Source organism: Telmatherina bonti (genome assembly GCF_933228915.1).
Source record: "Telmatherina bonti genome assembly, chromosome: 13".
Lineage (NCBI taxonomy): Eukaryota > Metazoa > Chordata > Actinopteri > Atheriniformes > Telmatherinidae > Telmatherina > Telmatherina bonti.
The window spans coordinates 19,782,216-19,808,114 of NC_136611.1; the positions used below are offsets into that span (position 1 = coordinate 19,782,216).

The following is a 25,899-nucleotide window of genomic DNA, read 5'->3' on the forward strand; positions in this document are numbered from 1 at the left end:
TGTGGAGTCATAGGTGCTTTTAGCCTGTTTTTGGGGTGCTTAAGCCCTCTTGGACTAAAGCTAAGCACCCCTAAAATCTGATTGTTTTTTTTCTATGCGTTTTTTAAACGAAGAAAAAAACCCAAATAAACTATAAAAGTGTAGAAACTATACACTGGTTTAAAAAGTTACATTCGTTTTTCAACTTAAGAGTCTCCGTGTCATTAAGTTCTGGACTATGTGTGGTGGCCAATCCATTAATGAAAATGATGTCTAATGGTCCTGAACCATTCTTGCTTCTTTCTTTCATAAAAGGACCAGTTATGTTAAAATATGCCTGTGTCAGTACAGAAGAAAAACATCCATTCATAGAATCACCTGGTCATTTAATATATTCAGGTTGTAAGCTGACACTGGTGAATTTAGACCTTGCCAACTGCAGCGACCCCAGAGATCACAGCACTGTCGTCACAAGCTTGTACAATAGACACTAAGCATGATGGTTTAGTAACTTTATCTGCCTTTCTTCTTACCCTGATATGAGCACCACTCTATAACAGGGTAAACCTGGACTCAACAGATCACATGACCTTCTTCCACCGCACGCTCCGCACGCTCCTGTTTAAAGCAGCCGGCTGGTGCTGAAGGAATAGGTTATGTCACATCACCTACACCGACTTTATGTGAACGCAGAACAGTCGCTTGGCATTTTTACGTTCCGGTGTCTTTGCACGAGACTGTTAAATCACTGTATTCAGGAAGCCAACAGCCACTGTCGGTGTGGAGGTTATTTTCCAACCACACATTATTTCGTTTAGTGGCATTCAGTCAGGTTAATGAATCGCTGTAACAGATTATAGAGAGCATTTCAACCTTTAAAAAAATCCAATCACATAACTACAGTCTATAAGCTTAATGGAGGCTGATGCAGGAAACTTGAAGCCCCTCTGTGATGACAGAGATCGAGATCTACGAGCTTTAGATGCCAAAGTACTCGCCGAGAGGACCGCGGATCAAGAGGCGAAGAGACCCACATGGAGCGGGCAGCTGGAGTTCATACTGGCTTCGGTGGGGTACGCAGTGGGCCTCGGCAATGTCTGGAGGTTTCCTTATCTGTGCTACAGTAGCGGCGGAGGTAAGACTGTCGAAGATGACAGAGCTGTAGACTAGATGCCCATTCAAGCCCATTGACTTGTCGTTGTCTTCATCATGTTTTTGTTCTTACTTCTGGAAAGTAAAAGCGCTGTTCTGGCTTTAGATTGAGTTTTAAAAGTATCTTTTTAATTATATGACTGTAATTTAACTTATGTGAATTACCACGTGGCCGGTGCTTTAAACTAGTACAAAAAGAAGTTTGTAAAAAATACATAATCAACTGATGTAATTGAAAATTTTTGTACCCATGTCTTTTAAATGGTCTTTTACTTGCATATAATAAAGATGATACGCTTGCATCCGTTTTTTTTTTTTTTTTTAACCCTAAATAGAGTGATATGGAATAGGAATATCATATATGTTCAGGAGTTTCCCAGAACAATGCTGACCTTTTCCAATTTTCTGCTTCAGGTGCCTTTATAATCCCTTACTTCATCATGGTGTTCCTGTGTGGCATTCCTCTTCTCTTCATGGAGTTTATCATTGGGCAGTATACTAGCTTAGGGCCTGTGCATGCTCTCGCCAAAATCTGTCCCTTGTTAAAAGGTGAGTTACTCTTCAAAAAAACTAAGGCTTCTCGTTTGTGATGAAGATGAAAACTGGATGAGGTGCTATCACACTATTTCCATCTATTTTGCTTTTGGAAGGCAAGGAAAGTTTATTTGTATAGCACAATTCAACAACGTGGTGATTCAAAGTGCTGTACAGAGACATTAAAACATTAGAAAATAAGAAAAAAATTCAAATTACAAACAGGAGAGAAAAGACATGGAATGAACATTAGATTAAAAAAAACTATTAAAACCACAATTAAGTTAAAAGAAAAGCTTAAAAGACAGTGCAGATTTGGACTTGAAATACAATTGGGAACAGGTGAGTTTTTAACCTGGTTTTAATTAAACTATGTTCAGTTGATTTGAGGCTTTTTAGGAGTTTTTTTTCCAGACAAGTGGAGTATAGAAGCTGAATGCAGCTTCTCCATGTCTGGTTCTGACTCTGGCATTTGAAAGACCAGATCGAGATGTCCTGAGGGGTCTGGTAGGTCATGCTAGGGCAAGACATCACTGGAACCTGTACACTCTCAAAAATAGAGGTACAAGATAAGGACATTTCTGTACCTATAGGTACATTTTAAAGAAATGTTCTCTCAAAAGTACAATACTGGTCTTTAAGAGACCAGAAGCACACCTTCAGAGTACGAAAAAGGGTTCAAAGTGACATAAAGTACAAATTTGTACCATTTCGACCATAAGGGTACCTGCAGCATTGAAAAATGTAATGTTAATGGCTGTAATGTTACAAACTAGAGCAGAGTTGAGTGATGACAGTAGTACTACTTAACAGTCATTTACTACACCAGACAATGAAGGTCAGATGCTGCAAACTAAGTGAATGGCTGGTCAGTATTTTGAGTTTTTGAAGATTATTTCTAGATAAAGATAAGATAATATTGCTAAGTTGCATGAACCAGGCCTCATGCTGTGAAAACATAAAAAAACATGACTTGATAAGGTGAGGTTGAACTTGATAAGGTACAAAAATAGACCTGAACTGAAGGGTACAGAAATGTCTCTCAAAAGAGTACACCCCCAGCGACAAGCATTTGTACCTTTTTAGGTACAAGCTGGTACCTCTGTTTTTGAGTGTGTATACAAAGTTAAGCTTTGCATGCAAATAAAGCTCACATTTATTTACTGACCTTTAAATGAAACAATTAATGTGCTCATTTTAAGACCTACAAATAAAACTTCCTGTAAGAGGTTTATTGCACCACAGGACAAAATAATAGGTGCAGTTATCCATTAAGCTTTTTTAGAAACTGTAAACATCAAGTAAGAATAATTTATTATACAAAATGTCTTTTTTTAATCTATATTATTATTGTGGAATATTCCTAGTTTAATATTCATTGGAATATACAAATATTTATTAATTATCTGTCCTAAAGACCGCAGTCAATTTATGCATAATGTAAACAACTATTTTTAGAAAGGGGGAGGTTTCAGATTAATAATAGAAAATGTCATAAATATTCTGATTTTATTTTTTTTTATCAGATACTACAGAGAAGCAAGTGTGTATTTCATATTAACAATATCTATTTTTGTTGAAGAGTATCTCTCCGGGTGGATCTGGTGCTGTCAAAATGAGATCTGTTTGGGAGGATGTGATTTGCTTAAATTTGTGAAACACTTTGTTAACTAAAAAAAATCTGCAGACAAGAACTAACATAAGTAGACTAATATTTGGTCCTGAGGTTTTTAGAACAGAAAACACAATCCATGAAATGACTCACTGACTAAAGTCAAACAGCACTGCTGTCTTTACAGTTCATCACAGCACAAAGGGCAGTAGGTCTTCTTGATTTTCCCTGTCATTGTTTTAAAAAGTCAGTCTAAAAGTCACATTGGTTAAAGAAGTGGCCTTATTTTGTACGAGACACACTGAAAACAGGAACAACTCATGCTTATCCAAACAGAAAAGTCCTCTGCCAATGTTCAATGACTGAAACAAATCACCAGACTTGTGCAACACAGAACAAACAGAATAATCCCACCCTAGTTTACATGACATCGTTGCAGTTTTGCTTGTTATCTTTGCCACCCCTTTAAAAGAAGCTTATAAGCTCTACAAGTCTTTATATTTTATAAAAACAACATACACAAAGATTGTAAAAGGAATGTCCATGAACGGACTATTATTATAATCACTGATGAATACAGAGGGCCAACTTTACAGGATATACACTTATAAGTATAAAAAATAACAACAACAATATATAAATAAATATATTAAAAAAAACGTGACTTTTACACAAATGTTAAGGTTTTTAGCTTCTCTAAGATTTTGACCACATGAAACATAAAGGGGTAAAAATCCACAAGAACTAATGGACCACATCAGTTAAATGAATGTTTATTTGTTTGATGCTTTAGATCCTAATCAACATTCAAAAATGTATTTGGCTAAAATTAAGGTGTGAATCCTTTAGAGTTATATGTTTGCTTTTTTTCTTTGAAAAACAAACAGTTTTCACTTGTTGATGGATGAGAACTTGTTAAATGAAATTACAAAAACTGAATCAGTGTCTTTATGGATTTCCTTTTAAAGTGCTGTAAAAATAAGAAGTAATTAGGACACTGATGTTACATCCATGGTGTGGCTTTGAAACAATTTCAATGAAGAAAACTTCTACCAACCTTCTGATAAGAGATATTTTAAATCATTTTTTGGAAAAGGCCAAAAACAAGAGCCTGCAACTGTGGCCAAAACACACTCAGCATTTTCAGTGAAGCTGAGTTTTTGATCATAAATCTAATTATTGCCTCTTTCCTACTCATTAAAAAAAACATGCTGTTTTCATCTTTTTGCTTACATTAACAAGTGGAAGAGAAGGCAGTTTGTAGTCGTAGTGGAGCAATGTAACAAATTTCTTCATGAAAATTAAATGGAATTTGCCCTATAATTTATATCCACACCTCATAGTGGCTCATCGTCTCTAGGTCACTAGTCAAACAAGAACCCAGCCATCAGCAATCACTACATGTGGGTATGACATGAAAATGCTTTCTGTCTGATTCTAACTTGAGATTTTTCTCCATAGTTTTCTTATCTCTTTAATAACAGAGATAATCTACCCGGTCAAAACGTTTGGGTCCTTCACTTGATTTATCGCTCATTTCTCCCTGGTTAATCCTCTGTGCTAAACAAGGGCCAAAAGCAGGTAGTTTTTCTCTGTATGTTCTTCTGAATGATTTCCCTGTGCAAGTCGCTTGCAGTTTACTGTGATATGTGCTCACTGGTTGAGGCCTCCAAAAATATCACAAACCAGCAAAAAAAAAGCTCAAGATTGTTTTGCTCAGATGTAGAAAATCTGGTTAGTTTTTTTCCATTCAAAACTTTCTTGGTTGTCTCATTTTTTACATGCAAGTTGTTCATGGACAGGTGAGACAAAAACGACTGGATGAACCAGATACATAACTACATTTTGTCTTTTGTCGTTTTTTTCCACCCAGCAGAGTAATTTGTTTGACAGTTTGAAACGAGGTGTCTGTTAAGAGAGTTGTTTGCTGAAAAGTGAAGCAGTCAACTGTTGTGGAAATGTCACGTTTGAGCTTAGGTTTTCATATATTTCATAATACTTAGCATATATTAATTTCTGATTCTTATTGTGAGTCTGAAGAGGTCATGCTGAACCTAAGGACGTAATTCTAGTTACGCAGTGTCTGCTCATTGTCTTTACAGACATATATAATGCTAAGGCCTTGAGATGTCTGCACTCTGTGATCTGATTAACCAAAACAGTCCATTCTTGTTTAGAATAACATACGTTTAGGGCAGGCAACTGGCGCCTTTATGCGAGGGTAAAAGGATGGTTTAGTCTGAAACTCAGTTAGAGCATTTTCAGACTTCTATTGTCGAACCTCTGAACTGTCTCTACAAATTGCAATTTGTATTACTCTGTCCTTTATTTTCTGTTCTGTAAGCTTTGTAATCTTTTCACTTCAGAACCAGACTTCTCATCATTGACACACTTTTTTCCGCAACACAACTATGATAGATGAGTGAAGTGAAAGAGACAAGCAGACAATAGCAAAGGAAGTAGTGCTTAACATGGACCATCCAAAGAGGTTTTAGTTGATCCTGGAGATCAGTGCTGGTTTCCTCTGGCTCCGTTGTTATGTTGAATCAGGACTGTTTTTCAGCTGCTCATCCTTTCATGATACAGGACAAAGAAAAGCAACCATTGGTGCATGGCATTCCAGCTTCTACAATGTGCAGGAAAATGTTTTATTAAAACTTGTTTTTTTGGTAACAGTGGGAAAGAATAATTTTCTCTTTTTTTCCTCCCAAGCACTTGTTGAGAAGTTTGATCTCAATCTGAGAAATTTCATCATTGGAAACTTCTAAAGTTCTGTATGATATTGAAGAAATAAAACAAGTAATTTATTAATTGAGGAAAAGTATCCAACATATCTGTGCCCATGAACTTTTGCTCTCAGCATAGAATGACCTTTTGCGCAGCGAGAACTTCAGCAAAATGTTTACAATAAATGTTTACTAAACATCAGCCTGGATAATTTGTAGCCCACTCCTGTGTTTATAACAGGCTAAAAGTTCTGAAGTCTGTGGATTTTTTGGGGGTTTCTTAATAAAGTTCCCCCAAACAGCTTTATTGCATCAAGGTCAGGACTTTACCTTCCATATTACAAAACACTTATATAACCATTATTTGATAAGATTATTTGTGTTTTCAGGACAGCTCCTGTGTTGCATGACCCACTTTTTTTTACATCAAGTTCATTGACATCTCAAAATAGTGTGCAATATTTATTTTGAAAAGCAGTGACTCTGTCCTTGTTGTACTGCTGTGCACATAACTTGTTTTAACAGGACTATTGAACATTAATGGAGGCCAATAAGAGTTTTAGCTGCTTAGAAAGTTAACATGAGTACTTTTTTTTTAACCTTGCACACTTCACTTACCTTTCATCCAGAGTGATCTGTGTTGGTTGACTGGGAAGAATGACAATATTATTGGATAGCATTATTGGATTGCGTATTGAATTTTATTTATTCACCTGACTGTGGACTGATGGAAGCTGAACACTTTAGATGATTATTGAGGCTTTTCCAGCTTAATGCGCATCAGCCAGTTTTTTTTTTTTATGGGCTGTCTGAAATCCTTACTGATTGTGATTAGAAACTGAGACAGTCATGTGTTCAAGGATCAAAGTTGAGCAAATTCCTTTTTGATTAAAAAAACATCTTCCTATAACGTCACCTTCAAATGAAACACTAATACTACAACTTCGCACACTTTTTTCACCTTTTGTATTATTTTTCAAATTGGAAAAAAAACCAGGTATCATATTTGTCTTTTGATTTCCTTTGGCTTTTAAAGGTGGAGTATGTAAGATTTTCAATATTTTCTAAATAAATTAACTAATAAAATAACTACAATCATAATTAGAAGTTTAATTAATGACAAAAAAGCCCTTTTTTTTTTTACTGGTAGGCAAACATTTAAGAAAGGTCTTTGTCATTAATTAAACTTGTAATTTAATAACACATCAAATATGCACAGACTGGAACTTACATGTTTAAAAAAAAAAATTATGATTGTAGTTATTTTATTAGTTAATTTATTTTGAAAATATTGAAAATCTGACATACTCCACCTTTAAGATCAACATTTTAGAAAATTGAAGTATGTTGTAGGTCATTTTTATGAATTATAGACAATTTGGCTCTCAGACTTTAGATGCTAGGCTCAGTAATTTATCAGAATTTTCCAAGAATGCAGGTGAGAGAAAAACAAGGTACTTGCATTCATACAGAAATCTGATACACCCAGATATAATCCACAGGTGTTAAAAGACTGACTAACTCACTTCTGTTTGTGGACTTTGATCTTACCTTGACTCATTTCATGAAAGGTCTGTTAGATTCAGCAGCCACAGTGGAATTTCAGATCCACAGCTGAGGAATTCTTCTCGTCTGTGGTCGAGTTTGGCTGCATGATGCTGGTTCTTATCTAGCATCTATCGCTGCATGAGATATAGACATCTGCTTCTGTTATCCTGAAACCATATTATTGAAACAAAGTAATGCATTGAGCTAATAATGATTACTAAAGTGATGGTTGTTTTCCCCACAGATGGCGTGACATCTGCAGAGTTGTCTCTCACTTTATGCCCTCCTCTCCCATGTTACTCCACAGGTGTTGGTCTGGCCACAGTTGTCATCTCTGTTGTATTCTCTACATACTACAATGTGCTCATGAGCTGGGCCCTTTTCTATTTGTTCAACTCATTCGGAGCCACTCTCCCCTGGTCATCCTGCAACAACACTTGGAATGCGGTCGGAGGTTGTTCCAGTGGTTTCTCTGGCAACGCCACCCACCTTCAGTCTTCAAGCCAACAATTCTTTGAGTAAGAAGCCAACTCTGCTTTTTCAGCTGCAGGACAATAATGTTTATCTACACACAGTATGCTGTTACTGTATGAGTTCCATTTCTTATGAGTGTCACTCATTACAATCACATGTTTTGCTTAAATTTTTCTTGATCTGACTATTTTAGTTTATTGAAATGATTTGTTCCCATATGTACTCACTGGCCAGTTTATTGGAAATAACTACCCAGTTGCTTGTTCATGCAAATAAGTAATGAGCCAATTGTTTGGCTGCAGCTTAATACATGTACACATGGTCAAAAAGATTAGCTGAAGTTCAGACTCCCCATCAGAATGGGGATTTAAGTGGTTTAAACATGGTATGGTTATTTCAGCTGTGATATTCACTTGGTAGGATCAGAATTTGCAGCAAAACAGCATGAATTTACCCTAACTTGTATAAACAGTACAGGCTTGTGGTGGTGTTATAATGGTGTGCGGGATGTGTTCCTGGCACACTTTACAGCCCTTAAAACTAACTTGACATCATTTACAGCAAAGCCCACAAGGGTATTGTTTCTGACCATGTTCATCCCTTTTTGAACACTGAGTACCCATCTTCACATGGTAACTCCCAACAGGGTTATACACCATGTCACAAGGTTTAAATAGTTGTTTCAACAATATTTGTGGACTGTGTGGAATCTGTGTGGGATGTTGGGTTGTAAGCATGCAAATCATCACTTCACACTTGTACAGCCCATTAGCAACAGTGTGTTTTTTTTAAATTTTATTATAATGTGCTATACAAAAGATTTGATTGGAAACGATCTCCATTTGGCCACACATAAATTAAAATATCAAACATTTTTACAACTAATTTCACCATTATGCATTTAATCAGAGGCTTTTGGATGTCACATGCTCAATTCTCAGGTGCCCGAAACCATTAAATCCTGACCGACTGCCACACTGGAGCAGCATTATGTCATTGGGTAGAGTGGTTGCCCTCAAGTTGAAAAGTTGCTAGTTCTTGTCCCAACATCTACAGTTTTAAGGTGAATCTACCAAACAAATAAGGTAATTTAAAGACAATTTCTTTTTCCATTTCTTTCAGTCACAAACTTCTGGAGAAGACCAACAGCATCGAGGAAGTTGGTGGCCTCCACTGGGAACTGTCAGGCTATCTTCTCATATCATGGGTCATCATCTATTTATGCATATTTAAAGGAGTGAAGTCAACTGGCAAGGTCAGAAATGTGGTTGTTTTTTCTGCCAGCTTGTGCATGTGGGCTATAATGGTCAAGATAGCAAATACTGTGTATGCCTTGTTTGGCAATTTATTGTGTTGTCTCAGACATTTTCTTAACAGTTAAAGTAAAAAACCTCAGCGGTGTCAAACTTACTTACACTTACTCACATTTTTGCTGAACAGAAATTTTAATACACCAAGTGTGTATTCATTCCAAAGGCAGCTTCATCAACTCAACAAAACACACTTATTGTTGTGTCATGAGCTTTCCCCTCTTTTTGTCATTTAGGTTGTGTATTTCACAGCTGTTTTCCCCTACTTCATCCTGTTTGCCCTGCTTATCAATAATGTGCAGCTGCCTGGAGCCAAGAACGGCATCCTCTACTTTGTGACACCTGTCTGGAGTAAACTGTTTGAAGTGAAGGTGAGACTGTTTACAATGGAGAAACAGCAAAAAGTAGGACAATTTATGGTTAGCCTACTTTGGCTCCCGGTATCAAACAAACATTAATCATTATCTCATGCAGCAGGTTGAAGGTACAACATGTAACAAAATCAAAGGTCAATGACAGAAAAATCAATTATAAAACTAATTCTACTGGTATTTAATCACGTCACTAAAGTAATTAATGTTTTTATTATCTAAGAGCGAGCTATTTGTATCTACTTGCTGTTGGTCCAGATACATGTGTAGCATCATATTTACAGTGGTGTCTTGAACGGACAAACCTGTGTTGAATGGGTGCTTGAACACCATTTTGGAGGATAAAGGACCATTTTGGACTGGTAATGAGTGAATGCATAACATAGATAAAGATAGTACACATTTCCATAATTTTGAAGTAGTTAACTGTAGTGAGTTATTGCTGGATCCAGTGGAGTTTACTGGATCCACTGACAGATGGAAACTTGATTTTTTCAGGAAGAATTTTGGCCACTGATGATTGCTGTCCATTACAAGCACTCTTGACATTTAAAATTGTTGCTTTGCCAATCTTTACCACTAGATGTTAGTAATTCTTACGCACTATACCTTTATCATAGACAATACCAGACTTATCAGAGATGAAGAAATTCTCTTTTTGTTGTTGTTGGTTTTGTTTTCTGTATATTTTTGATGCAACTCTTCTCACAGCATCTGTTCAAACTTAGAAATCACTAAAAATCCAGAGATGGAAGAAGAAATAGGGGAGGGGACATGTTAGTAATAAAATCAGTGAATTCGTTAGGATGCCCCAAAGAGAATTTTTGTTTCAAGATTTTGTGGCCTCATTCCAGGATAACATTTATACCTAAACTTGCATAGAGGAGCATTTAGCCGGTTGTAGTCTGAATCTTCGCCAATAGATATTACTTGATTCTGCACAAAGTTTTTTTTTCTCTGTAAAAGAATATAAACTTAACACAAAACACAATGATATTTTTGTTTGGTCAGTTATTTCTCGTCTTTAATAACACCAGTTGTTGTTATATTATACATCATTAGAAAGTACAATTATTCACTGACGTGTATTACCTGAGGCATGTGATATGGGAAAGATGGTTTGGAGGTTAAAAAAGCTGCAGACACCAGCTTGATGAACAATAAAAAGGTTTATTACAAAACATCTTGCATTTCAAACAGATTTCCAGAGTGTGTGAGGACTCCTAAAGTCAGTTGTGTAAAATCTCAATGAACATCGATGTGAGCTCCTTTATTTTGAACACAGACAGACCTTCCTAAGTTCATAGCTGGACCTATCATGAGACTTGCATACAAGAGATGTATACCACTGTCTACATCTGGAGCTCAGAGGTCATATAAAATGAAGAAAAACAGACCAGGACAGCTGATGTTAATTATGAACCTAAATCTGGTCATCATGCTGATGTAACACTGAGAATCAGACACCTCATCACCTTTACAACAAGGTTTCACTTGAAAGGACTGTGCTTCACACAGAAACACAGTTAAACATGTGAGTAGTGTCCCCTGTAATATCCTCCTGCTGCTGTTTACTCTGGTTTTGAGATTCAAGAGCTGCAAGATGTGTTCTAGTCACAGATGTACTTAACTTAAGTGATTGACAGACATAATAGAATGATATTTTGGAGCCAGTGGCGCACCCATAGGTCTAGAATTTGGGACATAGAGCTGAGTTAACCACAGAGTACCTCCAGAGTTTGGGAGTGGAGAAGATGGAATAACCTTCTGTGGGTCCAGACTTTAACCCTACTGAACACTTTTTGGTTGTGCTGTATGTATAGGTTGTATTTCCAGAATCACTTTTTTTTTTTTTTTTTTTTTTTTTTTTTTTGCCAAGTCTGTTAATTAAAACAAGGAATTTGACTTTAGTGAATTTTGTTCACAGTACAAAAGTAACAGATAAATAAGTTATTAAAATAACAAATGGAGGTAATATAAATATAAACATATCAGCATAATATTTACGAAGTATTGACCAGTTGAGGTCGTATATGTATGTGCCTCACTGTGCATTATTGTTCATTATAGTAATGGCTCGGTGTTTGGTGGTTTTGGTGTACAGTGCTCTGTAGCGTCTACCAGACAGGGGAAGTTTTAAATGTCTGTATGCAGAGTGTGACTGTCTGCAGAGATCTATCCTGGGCAGTGCATTGATGATGGAAAAAATCTTGTAGTTATGATAGTGTGAGCCTCTGTAGAGCAGGAATCCCCAATCCTGGTCCCCAAGGCCCAGGGTCCTGCAGATTTTCCTTGTGTCCCTGATGGAACACATCAGACTCAGACAACCCTGCATATGTCTACTAAATGCACATTGATTTGAATCAGGTGTGTTGCAGCTGGGATGCTTGGAAAAATCACAGGACTCCAGTCCTTGAGGCCTTGGTTTGAGGATCCCTGCTGGCGAAGACAGATGTTCAGAATGGCTTGAGGAGAATACCGGTTGTAGAAGTTTTAATCACTATATATATATATATATATATATATATATATATATATATATATATATATATATATATATATATACACATTATTATTGTTTTTCAACCTGTCCTGTCCAGCAACTTAGCATACAGAACAGCAATCTGTGCACCATATCTTTACCAGACCTTGTGGGCATGCACAGTGTTTGAGTGTTCAACTTGTAATCATGCAATGAAAATAAGCTGAATGCTTGTAAGGTGAGCGCGACCATGACCTGATTCGTAGGGGAGGAGCCCGAGGCCCCAAGGGCCCAGGCTCACCAAACACAAAGTCCAGGCAGCCAAAGCAGTGGCAGCTGCCGTGCTCTAAGTCCACAGCAGAGGAAGCCCCCAGGCAGGCGCCCCCCGGCGCAACGAGGCAAAGGCACCGAGTCGCACAGGGTGACGGCAAGCAGGCCCGGCGGGCACTCGGCGCCGAAGCACAGGCCGCACGGAGAGCCAGCACACCACAGGGCCCAGGACCACCCATGGCCCCCAGCAGTGCCCCGACCAAGACCCAGTGGGCCCAGCCCGTCCAGAGCAAAACCCTCGCAGGCCAGTGCCACCACAATACCAGGGGCGGGAACCCCAAAGACAAAAACATGTCCGTAGCCCACCCTCCCACCGACCCTCCCCACGACCCTCCTTTTCCCACACAAGCACTACCTCCCCAACCCTCAAATCCCCACTCCCTCCTACCCCCCTGACCCTCCCTCTCCCTGCCATCCCCCCTCCCTCCTATCCTTGACCCTCCCTCTCCCTCCCAAAACCCACCACCCCACCCTCCCTCTGCCTCCCACCAATTCTCCCTCCCACCTCCCACCCAACAACCATACCCCCCCTCCAACAACCCCCCCAACCAAACCCCCCAAGCTTCACCCCCCCCCAACCTTCCCTCTTCCTCCCTTCCACCACCCACAAACGATACCCCCCACTTCCCCTCCAACCCTCCCACTCCCTCCCAAGCTCCACCATCTCAACCCCCCCTTCCTCCCATACCCTCTCCAACAACTCTCCCCCCTACCCCCAGCGACAGCCCAATCGAGCCAGGGGATTACAGGCCTGGTCTCTCTACATTCACACTCCCACACACACACATGCATCCAGCCAGAGTCCCCTCCAACCCAGCATGCGGCCCTAAGCCTCGCCCAGGGCAGACAGCTGCCAGTAGTGCTCCATCCCCGACTCCCGGGAAGGCACCAACCCTGCCTTCCCTGCCACGAGTACACCCAAGGAAGAGGGGACGTAGGAATGTCATTCTAAGCTAAATGTTAGTTCACTTTGTCCAGTGGCTGGGACTGGTTTGTCTGCTGGATTGTGTGAACTCCTTTCAAGTAAAACCTTTGTGTCGTCTCACTGATCTGAGTGTCTGTAGTTCATTGAGAAATTTTACTCTGACAATTGGGTGTTTGATATTCTTCTGTCCAACTGGGACTGTGCAATTAAACAGATGAACAATAACAGAAACCTCTTGTGGGATTTAACCAACAACTCACACAACTATGAAAAGTGGTTTTAAACCTAAACTAAATGGAATTTCAATAATTATTTTTCCATGTGTCGTTGTTTGTCTCCATCACAGGTTTGGGTTAATGCAGCAGCCCAAGTCTTTAACTCACTTGGGATAGCATTCGGCTCCATGATTTCAATGGCTAGTTACAACAAATTCAACAACAATCTTCTCAGGTAAAAAGTCAATATTCTTTACATTTTCAAAAGTTTCAACATGTATTTGGTTTTCGAGCCCAATTTATTGGACAAATCAAGTCAGGTAACTATTTTTATCATGAAAGACGTACACTGCTTTTAAACTTCACAGACAAGGTGGCAGAAAGGTCAGAAGATGGACAATTAATGTGAAATACAGCATATTGTAGTGCCTCTGTGTGCATGCAATTGAATCACTTGACCGACGGGATATGAAATCCATCACTTGACCAAAAAGGATAATAAATTTTCATAATCAAATTAATTTATAATGAAATGTTCCCAAAACTGAGAAAACTGGTATGTTGGCAGTAAAGAATGTCTAGTTTTATAAAGAATAAGGAGGTATGAGGGTGTTTAAACACTGGTCTACATTTATTAAGATGTTAGCATCATTTTGTAGAAGCAAATAACTGCTTTATAATCTAACAAATTTTTCTTTCCATATCAGAAGTGAACTCAGTGCATCGTTTGTCCTTTTTTCTTTTTACTTTTTTTCTGCAGGGATGTCTTGATTGTCTCATTTGTCAACTCATTCACTAGTATCCTGGGTGGCTTTGTGATTTTCTCAGCTATTGGCTACATGGCTCATATACATAACTTACCAGTTGACAACATAGCTACAGATGGTAAGAAATGTGGAAAGAAATGCAACAGTACGATCTTGTGGATTTGTATGTCTTTTTTTATTTGAAGAGTCTAAATGAGACCAGAGAGGGTAAGATTACAACTTCATAGTGCCAAAATGGAGAAAGAGCCAACACTAGGTTGTTGTATGAACTCGCTATGTTCTTTTCCCTCACAATTTTTCCCCTCTGTCTGTGGAAAAACATGACTCAGATTACAAGATTTGTACATCTAGACTGACTCATTTGACAGTTTATTTGAGGATAAATATTTAAACTTTGGGAATTTTGAAAGCTGCACTTCATAGACTGTATGGGAGAAGTTTTTTTTTTATTATTTTTATTATTTTTATTTTTTTATTAGAAGTACCAGTCAGTCTGTAAAAGTAAATGTTTCATTGAAGCACAAAATTAAATAAAATAAAATAAAAGTTCAACAAGTATAAATATCAGAAAGTGTTGTGTACTGAAGTTTTATGGAGTATGCAATTTTAGACAGGAACATGTTTAAGTCTGGATTAGAAAACAGGAAGAGGGATGACATGTCTGATATAAGGTGGTAAAAAGCACCTGAAAGCCCTGCTCTCTGCGGTGCAGAGGTTAGCTATGAAGCTGAAAAGATTTATTCCAGAAACACTTTTCAGTAACCCTGTGATGAGTGAAACTCTTGAGTTTTGGGGTCTGAAAATTTAGGCTTCTTTTCATTTTTGAATCTGTCACCATGGTAACTTATTTACGAACCAAACCTGCACATAATGTGGTTTCCTGCAACAAACTCAGTGTCTGTCTGGCTCCCCTCTTTCCGTTGAGTGTGAAGCGATTGTTTGAAGCAGTTTCCATTTTGCATTCACACGTCCATGTCAAAGCTCATATTATAACTCATTAACAGAAAACTGTAAGGCCTAACAAGACATTAATTCATTAACAAACCTCAGTGTTCAAATAATGTGTGAAACTGAAGACAGACCAGGCAGTGATTTATCAGTTATACAAAGTATTTGGTTGATTGAGCATTCTGATCACTGTAATTATAAATTGTTGGACTTGGTCACTCTGACCATTTATTGTGGAGTTACACTACCAGTCAAAGGTTTGGACACACTTATCCATTAAATCCAATGGAAAAGTGTGTCCAAACCTTTGACTGGTAGTGCACATGCATTTAAACTGAAAATAGCCCTATCCTGCAACAATAAAGTGTCTTTCAAAAATTCCTGGATCAAGATGGTGATCTGGGTTACTCTTAAAATTTTATAGAATCTAAGTTGGACCAGGACCATTTCTCAGAAAACAAAATGGAAAAAAATCCGTCCAATAGTTTTTGCATAAAGTTGCTAACAAACAGATAGACGGCAGCAAAAACAAACATGCAGTCTTAAATTCTGTTTACATATATATATATATATATATATATATATATATATATATATATATATATATATATATATATATATATAAATGAAATGAAATGAAAATGAAAAATACTTTATATATACATATACATATATATATATATATATACATATATATATATATATATATATATATATATATATATATATATATATATATATATATATATATATATATATATATATATATATATATATATATATATATATATATATATATATAGACACATATATACACATTATATATTCTGGATTAATGTTGTTTTGTTTTGATGTTTTTTGGGTAAATATTGTTATAATTTTAAATGGCCAACATTGAAGATATTAATTCCATGTCACAAAAAGCTACATTTGGTTGCAATTAACAGCTAAAAGACAACTAGGGCAACTTTGCAACTTTCCTGGACAACATCCATCAGTTGCCAATACCTACTTATCTAAATGCAGGGGTCTCCTGCATAACTGAAGTTAAAGCAAGGCTACATTACAGCTAAAGACAGCTAATTTCTTATCACATCTTTCCTGATTCATATGATCTAATTGTTCTCACATTGGTTTATTGTTGTAACCTTTAAAATGTCATAACTATAATATCATACTCCAAAAATATGTTTTGTGCCCTCCTCAAATTTGGCACCTTCTGGTGACCTTTGTAGCCAAAATGTCCATGTCGAAAAAGTGTTATAAAATTATAATACATCTTTTATTTATATACACATTTTTCCCATAAAGCCTAAACAACTTTCATCCTGCTCCAAACTACCAAACATTCAATATTGTGTCTTAGGTCCCGGTTTGGTGTTTGTTGTATACCCTGAGGCTCTTTCCACCATGCCTGTCTCTCAGCTCTGGACCCCTCTATTCTTCATCATGCTGCTGTGTCTGGGCCTGGATAGTCAGGTAAACATCTGCTTCCATCACTGAATAAGAAACTTGTTATAGAAATAATTTCCATCTAAATTGAATGCTTTAATTAGGTGAGAAACAATCTTGTAGACTGAACTAAATGTAAATATTTTGTGTTAACTTGATGTATTTGGGTTGCTGTTAATTATCTGCTATTCTTCAGTCAAGCTCTGTAAGGGTCAATGTAATATATTTACCAAGGATCTGACATGTGTTTTCTTATGCCATTTAAATTAGCATGAAATGAGGTTTATGGACTTAATTTCCCTTCGAGGAAGAATAAAGTATCTTTGATATGATTTGATTAATCTGATAGGGTCGTTACAACTACTTTTTTCTTAAGATAGCTAACATGAATATAACTCATATTATGTATATCATGTGTTGACAGTTACTAAAGTTTAGAAACATTTAAACTGTACATAACCACTTTAAACAAATACGTAAACATATTCAATGGCAAAAAAGAAATAACATACAGCATTACCGTTGTCATGTCAGAGTAATTCCACATTATGCCCTGCAGTTTGCCAACGTGGAAGTATGTGTGACATTTATAAAGGATGAGTTTGGACCCAAAATCCTGCGTTTCGTAAAGAGAGAAGAGCTTACAGCCCTGGCTGTGTGTGCTGTCGGCTTTGTTTTGGGGCTTCCTCATGTTACCAAGGTAAAGTAAGAAACATCTTCATTGTGTAGAGAGTCAGATTTGAAGATCTATGTAGCAACAGTTCCTTTCTGCTGCCACTCAGTCTTTCTCTCCCTGCTTTATAGGGAGGCATTTATGTGTTTCAGCTGATGGATCATTACTGTGCTGTAGTTTCCCTCATATTCCTGGCATTCTTTGAAGTTGTGGCTGTATGCTGGATCTTTGGTAAATCACAGAATAAGTTCAAATTCAGACTTTCTGGTAATCATAAAACTCTTGACAGGGACTTTCATCTTGTTTAATGACAAACCTCTATTAAATGCTAACAAGTACAGTAACAGTCAGAAGTTTGGACACACTTTCCCATTGGATTTAATGAGAAAGTGTGTCCAAACATTTGACTGGTAGTGTATATTACATGTGTGTGTTGCAGAATTGAAATCAGAGTTCTTTCTGTCTGTCAGGTGTGCCACGGCTCTCCTTAATGGTAAAGAAGATGCGTGGCAAATCTCCAAATCTCTTTTTTCGCCTGTGCTGGCTGTTGGTTTGTCCTGTACTGATGCTGGTGAGTCCTGTCTTAAGCATGGGACAAAAATCTCCAATGAACCTAGTGTAAGACTGTCCTTCTCTTTGTATAGGCCATACTGACCTTCAGCACTGTTCAGTACACTCCCCCTCAATATGGTAACTACTTGTACCCACTTTGGGCTCAGTTGGTGGGCTGGGGCATCTCACTAGTCTCTGTGGTGTGGATTCCACTTGGAGTCATTCATGAGATCTACAACAACAAAGGAACTCTTCTTCAGGTGAGTAAAGATTCATTCAGTCAGAGAATTTAAACAACTTCTGAGACATAAAAATGATGAAGATTGAGGCTTTGAACTCATCAAGCTGTCATACTTGATTAAGTAGGTATGTTGGATCACATGGCTTCCTCCCACACTCCAAAGATACCCATGTTAGGCTAATTGATTACTCTACATTCTCCTTAGAAATTAATGACTGTAAGTGTGAATGGTTGTTTGTCCCTCTGTGATGGACTGGCGACCTGTCCAGGGTGTGCCCTGCCTGTCGCCCAAAGCCGGCTGGGATAGGCTCCAGCTTCCCCGCGACCCTGAATTGGAATAAGCGGTTCGGAAAATGAATGAATGAATGAATGAATGAAAGTGTGAATGGTTGTTTGTCCCTCTGTGATGGACTGGCGACCTGTCCAGGGTGTGCCCTGCCGCTCACCTGATCATTGCTGGGATAGGCTCCAGCTTCCCTGCAACCCTTAATTGGACTAAGCGGTATAGAAACTAAATTAATTAATGAGTTGCATAAACAGGAAGTAATTTAATTATGTTTTCTCCACTCATATACAATTAATTATAAATACTATGTACAGTAACTGTTGACAAATTGGTGTGCTGGGAAGTTGTGAGACCAGTAAGACTGTTGACTGGTTCATACTATTAAATGTTTCTTATAGTATATAATAATAAATTTCATCAGATCACTTTGTGACCAAGTGGCTTGTACAGGAAATAAGATTAATGTTGTGTTTTTTCTTTTGGTTGCAAACAGAAAGTGCAAGAATTTTGTGTTTTTGTTTGTTTTTTAACAAGCTCATCCTTAACTTGTAGCTTTATTATAGATTTTCTTGAAAAAAAAAAACTGAAAATACTTTGCCTTCTTTAACCCTCAGAGACTTAAAACAGCCGTTACGCCAACAGTGGACCTGGATGATGTGGATCCAGTGCTGGAAAAACAAAACTCAATGGCTGAAAAATTGTCCACTTCAAGAGTATGAGACTTTGTCTTTCTGGTTAATGTGATAAGGCACAGGAGGACATGACCTATGTTTCGATCATTAAAATATTATTTTACTGATTGTCTAACTTTATACCAAAAACATTTATAGTTCATTTGCATATCGATCCCCAATGGGGTTTCCCAGGAAGCACAGGGGGTCCCAGAGACATTGACTGCTCAGAGTCCTGTGATTTAAATTAAGGCCGTGTCCACACAAAAACAAGATGAGGAGTACACACCTAAGTTTTTATTTTTATTATTATTATTATTATTATTATCGTTTGGGTGTTTAATGCACATAAACAAAACCACTAATTTAAAACCATAATGAGACATATCTGATAAAAACCACAGTTCAAATGATTTGTCTCTATTTGGAATGAAAAGTAATGCGATATGTAGACAATCCCCTAAATTTGTTTTATCAAAGTAGAAGAATCAGCCATAATGCGACATTTATAGTGAGAAACAAGCTTTTTGGTAGTTGCATGAATAGGATTGTCAGGGAAAACGTGTTGGAAACTACTGAGTTAAAAGACTCATTTGTTCAATTCTGTTCTGTTCAGATTATACGGCGGCTTATTTCAACCAAATATTGAAATTTAGTAGATTGTTTCTTATTGAATTTGATAAAAATGTGTAGTGATATTTTTTCTGTCTGTGTTTTTTATCAAGGTAAATGTTGATGAGTTTGCAAAGTGTAAAATGCTGAAATCAATCTATTGATCAGTCACTCAAATACCTATAAAAAATTCTTAATAAATCTACAAACTCTGGTGATAAGGACATCTCTAGATCAACTGCATTGCAGTGGGGCCAAAGAGACTTTTTTCATTCAAGGTCGAGGCCGTTTTACAACCTCAATTCCAATGAAGTTGGGACTTTGTGTAAGACATAAATAAAACTGGATACATTGATTTGCAATCTTAAATACACTACAAAGAGATGATATTTAATGTTTAAACTGATTTTGGTTTACTTGTTTGTTTGTTTTTGGAAATATTCATTTTGAATTTGATGTTCCTAAAAAGCTGGGACAGGGGCAACAGAAGACTGGGAAAGTTGAGGAATGCTCAGAAACACCAGTTTGGAATATTCCACAGGTGAACAGGTTAAACTGGAATAAGGTTTCTATTCTCACTGTTATTTTGTAGTATGTTTTTATTTAAATTTTACACAATGTCCCACGATTTAATTGGAATTGAGGTTGCATCTTTATAGTCCATAAACTGGCAATTTTATGCCTGTGTTTTTAATGCAGTTTTCAGACAGTCCTTAGCAACTTTTACATGTCATGATGTCATCTTATTGTTTTGTTTCAAATCAGATTTGGTTTATGTCCTCGTTAATTGGATGACACCAATACAAGCACAGCAGCTAATAGCGCATTTTTTTCTAGGAGCCTGATGTCAAATGGATGTAGAATCGCAATCCCTTTAACACAATTTACTTGTTTTATGCTGTGCTTAAATGTCAGACTTACAACTGCATTCAATTCTCACTGATTTTTAGAGTTTCAATAAAGTCTCTACAATTTTAAAAGAAGTATAATAAAGACAAGTGATAAAATATATTCATGAAATTTCTTCCATGTACTCAGTGGTTATCAAAGCCTTGTTAAAACTCAGAAATGTTTGACATTCATTGACGCAGACTGCCTGAATGAATCATTAGTTAGAGTTGACAGTGAAAGTTTAGCCTGTAGAACAGGTTTGGGGTGCCAAATAGACAGAATAAGCCCATATCTAGCAGGTACACTGTTTGCTGCTGAGTCTAAATTAAAGAGATCTGGTGGGGAAAATGGACTTCTTTAACCTAATTTTTTTCATATAAAAAAAAATCATTTCAGAAGGTGTTAATGGAAAAGAGTAAAACTTCCTGTGCCTACAATAGGTTAATGGTATACCAATGTTGAAAGTGAATGTTTGATTTTCTTTCTGTCTGCATTCTGAAAAGCTTTTCATCTTGTTACATTGTAGGTGCTTATATTCAATTAAACTTTATTTGTATAGCGCCACTTCACAACAATGTTGTGAACATATTAATAGATGTAAAAAACATATTAACACATGTTTTATATATTCTGGTGGAAACATAATTTATTTTAACTGGAGCTTTAGGATTGCACCGTGCTTTAATAAATGACCTCCTTTGTGTGAGGGAAAAGTCTGAATTCCAATCAGAGAGATAAAAGGGTTCAGGTGATGTGCGTGCTGAAGGTTTGTCAACTGTAGTTGTAAATGAACCGAATGGCATAATTTTTTGGTGTTTTGTTTGTTTCTTTATTTCTTTCTCATACAACTTTTTAATCAAATACCAGGCATTATTTGGTTTTTGGTGTCTATTTTGTAAAATAAAAAGGTCTAATTTGTGCCCAGTCATCAAAATGATGTAGCGCATTCTCATGTTATCACAGTCATTGCCATCAGGTGGCAGCATAGCTGCAAAGATAATCATCATAATGGCAATGCCCAAATAAAGACCTATACTTTTCCTGATGTTCTGATCTTGGCTTGTGTCATATTATCTAACTGCACATACACTTCAAGTATAAGAGAGCAGTGCTGAATGCAGTGTTCTGAGAGGCTCTCTGAAGTTAATTATTCCCTTGTCATAGCATGCTTCAGTAGAGGCCTCAGTAGAACTGTAGATTAATCAATATTCTCTTGCTTTCCCCATGACAGAATGTATCATGGGCATTAAATTAGTGCTGGGAGTGCTGTGTGATCAATAACAATAGATGGAGGAGCCCAAGAGGAAGTAAATTAAAGGCCAGACATAGTGGAGGGGAAGTGGTTTTGAGTACAAATAAACAGTGAAAGGCCAATTGGGTCGCTCTCTAAATCATGATGTGTGGTGCAAAGGCATTTATTGGTTCCAGTCAATAAGTTAAATCAACTGAGTCTCATGTCTGATCCCCGCTCAGATCTTGTTTGCCTTTATTTGAGGCATAACTTATCATCAATTGATGAATGCAATAATCTGTATGACACACTTAACATTCTTTGAATGGAGGGAAAAAATGTCTCTTTGAGGAAACTTGTCATTTGTTTTTGATTTTTACTTTTGGAGTGATGGACTCCATCTGTCTTAAGGGTTAGGTGTTAAGTGTGTGTCTGAGGGTTTTAGTCTCTGAGAGGAAAGCTGATTACATAAGGGGAGCACAAATCAAGGTCGATTACCAATACTAGTCTTAGGTGTGGAGCTGGGAGTAATATAAAAAACTACATCCAGAGTACTTTTACCTCATTTACCACTCCATAAACACGCCATCATGAAAGCATATCTTGTTTCACTGGAGGTTTCCATTGTGAAAACACATTTTCTTCATGTTCTTAGAGAGCACAGATGATTTTGAAGAGGATGTCACCTGCCAATCTGACATGTTTACATACATGCAAAAGGGTTCAAATGTCTTGAAAGTTAGTAAAACTTTTCCACCTAGTTACAACTTTTTTCAACGTTTTTAGGTCCAAATGATATATTTGATAATAATAAGTTGCCACAATTCCATGACAATTGCTTATAAAACTAAACAAAAACAGGTGTTTCTCACAATTTTGTAAAAATTCGTATTTACAGTGAAAAAATGATAGAAATATTAATTATATTTAGATATTAATTATATTTCATTGTGAAGATATGCAAAAATACTTTTAAAATCAAATGCATTAGAACAAGATGTTTGTAAAATTGATTTCCTTTGTGGTTCTATCCCCTCTTAAGGGCATACTTTATTTTTCTCACACTGGTGAGACAAAGTTAAAAGTGCTTAAAACCCTTTATAAATGCCGCTTGTATACGGTAACACTGGGTAAACTGGGCAATCCTTTGATAAACCAGCTTGGAAAAAAAGAAAAAATATTGTGACATTGATTTGTGTTATGTGGTGAACTAATCCTAATCCACACTCCCACTATGTTGTCTGGTTGTCCTGTTATGCTTTCTACAAAAAGAAACTTGTTAATCAACAAAACACTCTTAGGTTCACATTCAAAACCAATATCACCTGTACCTAACTCCCCCCGCCCCATCTCCAATTTCATTAGACCCCCTTTTTTTGCAGGCAGGATAGAGTGCAAGAAATAGGACCCTTGAATTTGTCAGAACATGAATAGTTTTGCAGGAAGAATTAATAAAATATTCAAAACAAGAACTGAAAAAATATCTTAGCTTCTGTAATGAAAAAAATCCTCAAGCTTTGACATTTGAATGTGCATCTGCCAAATGAATGTAATTATGTACTCATTTTCTTTTTGTTTGTTATTGTGAAATTGCACAGGGCAAAATAGAAAAAAGATGTAAATGTCCATCTGAAAATATTGTATCATCTTTGACTACAAACATTTTTTACATCAAATATTCTTTCACTAATCTTTCAGTTGACAGCAACAGTAATTGTACATAAAATTAGTCATTCTTCTCAATATAAAAAAACCACTTAAGCCACAAACAAGCCAGGCAGGCTTGTCAATTGCATAATTCTACTTGCTATTCTGCAGTGCTGAGGCCGACTAATTCTTCTATGCATGCACTCTTCTTTACAGGTGCTGACTTGCAAGGGGCATACTTTCATTTTGCTGAAACAAATCTTGAAACAATTCTCCTCTTCACTGCCTCTGTGGTGCAGGTTATAGATTTGCTCTCTTTTGTGGGTTATTTGATTTGCATTTAGCAGCACACTCCTGAGGCAGAGCGGATGCATCTGGCAAGTAGCCTATAAAGTAGAAAAAAACCTTAGTTGAAGTTTGGGTATTTACATAGCAGAGAATAAGAATGAAATGCTAAAATCTTGAACAGCTCAGGGTTTGAATTAATCAAATCTTATACGCTCAGCCTAGGAAAACTTTAACATTACATCCTTATGCCTAAATCCTGCAGGATTTGTCCTGCATATCTGAATAAACATTATTGTTTATTTTAAGTTCTCCATTTTAACTTATTCAAATGCTAATGGACACCTCTTGCCAACTATTCATATGCAGATAAGAGCTTCTGATGCTTGGATGCTACAGTGCACCCTGCTGCACAGTTGCCTTTGTTTAATGAGGATTTTTAGAGCTTTCTTTCAAGCTGTTTAGGATGTGCATGCATTAATAAGTCTACTTGCAAACAGAGCTCACCTCCTTCTGGTAATGAGGCCACAGCTCACAGCATTTGGCATGCATTCAAAATGTGATGGAGTTTTCTATTGAAGGAAGTGTGCAGGGTGTCTTTATATAGTTTCCTGCCTATTTATTTTACTATCTATAGGTAAAGTCAGTGGGACCGAAGGTTTACACTGTTTATCGGCTGTGTACAAAGATGTGAACACTAATAACAATACATTCTGCACCTTACTATTCTTTTTAAAATATCTTTTTTGCAATAAATTATACTGTACCCATATAATATAGTATAATATATAAACATATAGAGGTATGCCTTTAAAGATATGCCATTGAACTAGAAATAGGGGTTGAAGTTATGCAGATCTTACATAATATAATAAATTATACATTTATAAAAAAAAAAAAAAGAATATATAAAATTTATTTATATAATTTTATAATTTATATAAAATATATTACATAAAATTTACACAATAATTTATAATGATTTATCATTTATATAATAATTTATAAAAATATGAAATATATAATATAAAATTGATATAATTTTATATTTTATATCATTTATATAAAAATAAATAATAAACATAGACTGCATCACACAAATGTGATGGCTTTGACTAAATCACTTCTGCGTAAAAAGGATATTTTGCTTTGTGCATACTGAAGACTAGCGGAAGGGGGGGGCGGAGCGGGGAGGTCATCATTTCTTCTTCCTGTCCAAAGAATTTCCCTGCAAAAATTTCACTTCACCCCAGAAAAACACCAAGGAGGATCCAGAAGTTAAGAGAACAAACAGGATCTTGTAAAGGGATGCATGCTTGAACAGAAACCTTTTTCTTTTTTTTAAATACAAGTAACCTGGAACTGGTCATAGTGGTCATAATGATTTTAAGAACTAATAACTATGGAGTTTTAATGCTAAATTTCATCTGTGCTAGACTGCAAGTGTCAAGGGGAGGGATTTTTAACTCTGGTCCTTGAGGGCTAATGCTCTGTAAGTTTTAGACACTTCTCTGCTTTTACACACCTGATTAAAATCAAATGGATCCCCACATGGATCTAGTCAATTCTGACCTATCAATTTGAATTGTGAGTTGGTTTTAACTTCACTCTTATTTGCTTGGGAGTCTCCTGTTCTTTGTTGTGATTGCAGATGTTGTTTTGATTACTTATACAACCCTTTCCTTGTGTTCTTCAGGACCCGTTTCTTGGATCTTTGTTAGGAAAGAATTTATTCTAGCGACTGCCAAGCATGTTGACAATTCTGTTGTTGCATATGGAAATGTGTCATCAATGGAGACACACTGATGTGCTTACGATGTGTCCTAGCTAATTAATTAGCCTAGACCAGTGATGTCCAATTCCAGTCCAGGGCCATAACCAATGTTTTCCATGTATTCCTACATTTAATTCAGTAAGTCATTTTGCAAAACTTCACTGGCTGTAGGATCCATTTATTTAATGTGATGTAGGTGTGTTGGAGCAGG

General features: G+C 36.7%; 1 protein-coding gene across 1 annotated transcript; it reads left to right on the forward strand.

Moving 5' to 3' along the window:
- Nucleotides 1-894: 894 nt before the first annotated feature.
- Nucleotides 895-19,296, forward strand: LOC306764489 (sodium- and chloride-dependent GABA transporter ine; the record flags this gene model as incomplete). Its single annotated transcript, XM_079251663.1, has 13 exons — nucleotides 895-1,114; nucleotides 1,546-1,680; nucleotides 7,859-8,069; nucleotides 9,148-9,280; nucleotides 9,572-9,706; nucleotides 13,790-13,893; nucleotides 14,419-14,543; nucleotides 16,740-16,852; nucleotides 17,385-17,525; nucleotides 17,630-17,729; nucleotides 17,969-18,069; nucleotides 18,143-18,310; nucleotides 19,192-19,296. The coding sequence occupies 13 exons, from the start codon at nucleotides 895-897 to the stop codon at nucleotides 19,294-19,296; spliced, it is 1,791 nt and encodes a 596-aa protein (XP_079107789.1).
- Nucleotides 19,297-25,899: the final 6,603 nt, after the last annotated feature.